This window comes from Momordica charantia (assembly GCF_013281855.1).
Source record: "Momordica charantia cultivar OHB3-1 chromosome 6 unlocalized genomic scaffold, Mcharantia_2.0 BLBB01000006.1, whole genome shotgun sequence".
Lineage (NCBI taxonomy): Eukaryota > Viridiplantae > Streptophyta > Magnoliopsida > Cucurbitales > Cucurbitaceae > Momordica > Momordica charantia.
In genome coordinates, this window is record NW_028275164.1 from 25,944,882 (window position 1) to 25,949,559 (window position 4,678).

Below are 4,678 nucleotides of genomic sequence, written 5' to 3' on the forward strand. Positions count from 1 at the left end.
GCCATGGGATCCAAGTGTAACACACGATTCATTTCCCTGTAGACCACACAATGTTGGCTCAAATATCATTGTTTTCCCTCTTTTCCCTTTTCCCTCTGCTTTTCTGCATCTTCTTCTTCTTCACCAAGACCAACAAAAATCCTTCCTCCGTTGAACTCCCCAAATCGTATCCTCTAGTGGGTTCCTTCTTCGCCGTATTTGCCAACCGGCACCGCCGTCTGCAGTGGCTCTCCGACCTTCTCCAAATCTCCCCGGCCGCCACCTTCACCCTCCACCGCCTGTTCGGGCAGCGGCAGGTTTTCACCGCTGATCCCGCCGCCGTCCACCACATCCTCAAGACCCACTTCCACATCTACCAGAAAGGACACTCCTTTCGCTCTACTCTCACCGATTTTCTCGGGGACGGCATCTTCAACGCCGACGGCCACAGCTGGAAATTTCAGCGCCAAGTTTCGAGCCACGAGTTTAGCACCAGATCGCTGCGCAAGTTCGTCGAGTCCGTCGTCGACGTCGAGCTCTCCGATCGACTGCTCCCCATTCTTCGCTCGGCGGCCACGGCGCCCTCTGTTTTGGATCTTCAGGATGTTCTTCAACGATTCGCTTTTGACAACGTTTGCAAGATTGCTTTTGGGTGAGTATCTGCGGTTTTTCAATTTATTACTTCATTTATAATTTTCAATTTCGTCGGTTGGTTTCAATTAGGATTTTTTATCCCATTTTATCATGCATTCGGATCTTTGACCCCTTCTTAAAAAAAAAACTGATCTAATCGGGATGGAATATTTATTCTATATGTAATCGGGTCCGAGTTTGTGCTATCTCGAGTCCGGGATTAATGAGGGATTTTTTTTTTCTTTTTAATCACCATCATCTTGAGCATTAGCATTTATGAAATCTTGAAATCATGAGTTTATTTTTAAATTAAATCCTGAACATTCATGTGTTTCTTGACTCAAAATTTAAGGAATATTGATTTTTTTTCTTTATAATTAAATATTGATGGTAAAAAACTTCTTGTTTTTAAGAATCAAAATTGGTTCTCCAAATTAAAAATAGTGTGAGTTTTAAGAGTTGGTGGAAAAATCAAAATTGTGGAGAATTTTACTTTGAGAATCTTAGGAGGACAAAAAAGTGAAGATATGTCAAAACTAAGTATGCTTTTAGAAAATGGGTCAAACATTAGAACTGTTGGGAAGGGTCAAAATTCCCAATTTCCCCATGTTGTTCTCGCGGTTATCATTCAATAACTGGTACATTTTTATATTTATGGTCTAATTATGAATTTGGGTCTGGTAATTTATGGCATGATTTCAATTTATTTCCTATAGTTTTTAAAGATAGATAGCTTAGCTTCAATTTAATCTGATATTTTTTTAGTTTAAATGTGGAGATCCGGTAATAAATATCTTTTATCTACCCAACTAATTTTTAAGAAAATCACTACTCTAAATAGTGAGCATTAAATATTTTAAATAATTTTTTTTTATAGTTTAATCTTTATTACTATGATTTTAGTCCCTATATTTTCAACTTTGGTTATTTTAGCCATATACGATTTGACTCTTATAATTTTTAAAAGTGACTATTTTAGTTTCTTAATTTTGTTTTTAATCTCATTTTTTCTATCATTTTTTTCAACCGAACACTTAATATATTTATGGAAATATAAAGATAATTTTATATTAAATGGTTTTTATAAGAATTTGTGTAAAAAGCAGAGGATGAAACGAATCTACAGGATCCAAACGAATATTAAACGAATATTTTGAAAGAATACGGTTGAAACGAATCTTTTCAACCAAAACCAAAGATGAAAATATCAGATCAAAATAAATCAAAGCAGGATCAAAATAGTATTTTAATTAGGATGACTGAAGGCAATTGAAAATTTTAAAACTTGAATGAAATTGAAAGTAGCTATGCAAGTAATTGGTGGTGATTAGATTAATTTTATGTAAATGTTGAACGCAACAGGTATGATCCAGCTTACTTATCACCTTCGTTCGGGCAATCAAAATTCGCGATGGCTTTTGAAGATGCAGTAAGAATCAGCAGCGGCAGGTTCGCGTCGCTGCTTCCAATAGTCTGGAAAGTGAAGAAATTCTTAGACATTGGATCTGAAAAAAGGCTTCGAATCGCAATCTCCGAGGTTCGAGGATACGCGAAGAACATCATAGAGGAGAAGAAAAACGAGATCAAAACCAACGCTTCCATCGATTCAGTCGATCTCCTATCCCGGTTCCTCAGCTCCGGCCACTCCGACGACAATTTCGTTGCCGACATAGTCATAAGCTTCATCCTGGCCGGCCGGGACACCACGTCGGCGGCGCTCACCTGGTTTTTCTGGCTGCTCTCGAAATACCCAGAAGTGGAGGATCGAATTTTGGACGAAATTAACGACAAATCCGAAATTAGTGGCGGTGGGTATGATGAAGTGAAGGATTTGGTGTACACGCACGCGGCTCTGTGTGAGAGTATGCGGCTGTACCCTCCGGTGCCGGTGGACGGGAAGGAGGCGGCGGAGGACGACGTGTTGCCGGACGGGACGGCGGTGAGGAAGGGGGAGAGAGTGGCGTACCATCCGTACGCAATGGGGAGGCTGGAGTCGATTTGGGGGTCGGACTGGGCGGAGTTCCGGCCAGAGAGGTGGCTGGAGAGGGATGGCCCGGCGAAGTGGAGGTTTGTGGGAAGAGACAATTACACGTACCCGGTGTTCCAGGCGGGGCCGAGGATTTGTTTGGGGAAGGAAATGGCGTTTCTGCAGATGAAGAGGATGGTGGCCGGAATTTTGAAGAGATTCCGGGTGGTGCCGGCGGCGGAGGAGGGTGGAGAGCCGAAGTTTGTGCAGTACATGACGGCGAAAATGGAAGGTGGGTTTCCGGTGAGGATTGAGGAACGAGAGGTCTGGTGAGAGGAGAAATGGTAATTTGTTCGAATAACGTTTACTTTTAGACACCCAATTATATAAATGTCTAAAAATTACACGTTGGTGTTTATGGAGTGAAACCCAATTATAAAGTATAGTTATCCAGATTAATTTTGGGAAACAAATCAAATCAATAAGCGCGATTATTTTAGAAATGTAGCTAAAAGATCTCCATATTCACTAGAATTCTTAAGCGGTGGTTAATCTGTTGCGACGAAGAACTTGTTCAGTGGTGCCACAGAAACTACATCATGATTTTGGGTTGCTTTTTGTTCTTGTCTTTCTCGCAAGGTACCCCTCCCCTTTTCTAACCCCCTTGGTAGCGGTGGGAATGTGATTTTCATTTTGGCAAATGTTTTGCTCCTTCCGTGTAATCCAATCCAATCATACACTTTGAGTACATTTTAGGTACATGTGTCAGGAAAATAGAATTATTCTTTGGAAAAGAAGTACTACCTACACAACTTATAATATTATATAATCATATAACATAATACAAGATATATGTTATATAACTTAATTAATACGCTAGAAAAATTAATGAATAAAAGATAAAAAAAAAACCCGTCCAGAGAACTCAAAAATGGTGATGACAAAAATTTGAAATTTGGGGCGATTATACGTACACATTGAAACGGGAAATATCAGCATAATTAAAATAAAATAAAAGAATAATTACGATAAAAATTAGGGGTGTAAGGATCCGAACCGAAATCGATGTTTTTAAAATACATAACCCTTCATCGAAATCGGTTTTGATGAAGAAGAAGATTCAAAGTCGGTTATCTTGGGTTTTTCATGGAGGTTGGTTTTGAAGAAGATGAGTTTTTGTGAGTTTTCATGGTAATGTTTGAAAAAAGAAGGGTGGTTTACAAATCAAAATCACTAATCTTTTACTTATAGTTTACCATATGTTTTTTTTACACTAATTTTGTGGATTTCCTAAAAATTTCAGAGTGGATTTTTTATTTTGAAGTAAGATACCATGGAGAAAGGAAATCTGTAAGAACCTCTAGTCCATTGCACCTCTAAAAAAAAAAATATAATGTCATAATAATTGCAATATATGACATTAAATGAAAATTTCTAGCTGTCAAAGTGAGTATAGCTGATAATTGATATATATCTTAAACTCACATATGTGGGTTTGATCTAAAAAAAACATAAAATCTCTGCTTATTTCAAATAAATAGTTGAAAAATTATATAATAAATATAAAAAAGACATATCGCGAGATATTTCTCTAATAAAATTGTAATGATTAAATTTAGGGAGAGATATGTACCCTATGAGCTGATATTTAAGCCCAGTTTTTAGTGAGAGGCGGGCCCAATACATATTGGGCCTCAGTTACGATGAGCCTATTAATTGGAAGAGGGACATGGCCAGGAAAATAACAAAGTTTGCACAAAACTATTAGCAATTAAATAAAACTTATACATATTAACTAGAAAATCGTGAGTTCAAATCCGCATCCACATGTTGTACTAAAAATATTTTAATAGTCTTTCCTATATTTTAGAAAATTTAAATAAAAATAATATTAAAATTTTAAAATATGTTACAAATGCAAGACACAGATTTAAATATTTAATCTATAAGTCAAGATATTGTCCGTTTTGGACATAACTCTTGAGACTTTTACTTTCATTTCATCCAAAAGACTTTATATTAACGAAGATAGTTGTCCTTATATACTATGAATCACTCAATTCCTTGAGCAACGTAAGACTTTGTTTGCACTTCTTTTAA

At 37.3% G+C, this 4,678-nt stretch overlaps 1 protein-coding gene across 1 annotated transcript; it reads left to right on the top strand.

The window, feature by feature from the left end:
• LOC111015229 (cytochrome P450 94A2) lies at window positions 1-3,081 on the top strand. The gene is made up of 2 exons (XM_022290186.2): window positions 1-631; window positions 1,975-3,081. The coding sequence occupies exons 1-2, from the start codon at window positions 51-53 to the stop codon at window positions 2,909-2,911; spliced, it is 1,518 nt and encodes a 505-aa protein (XP_022145878.1). The 5' UTR covers window positions 1-50; the 3' UTR covers window positions 2,912-3,081.
• Window positions 3,082-4,678: the final 1,597 nt, after the last annotated feature.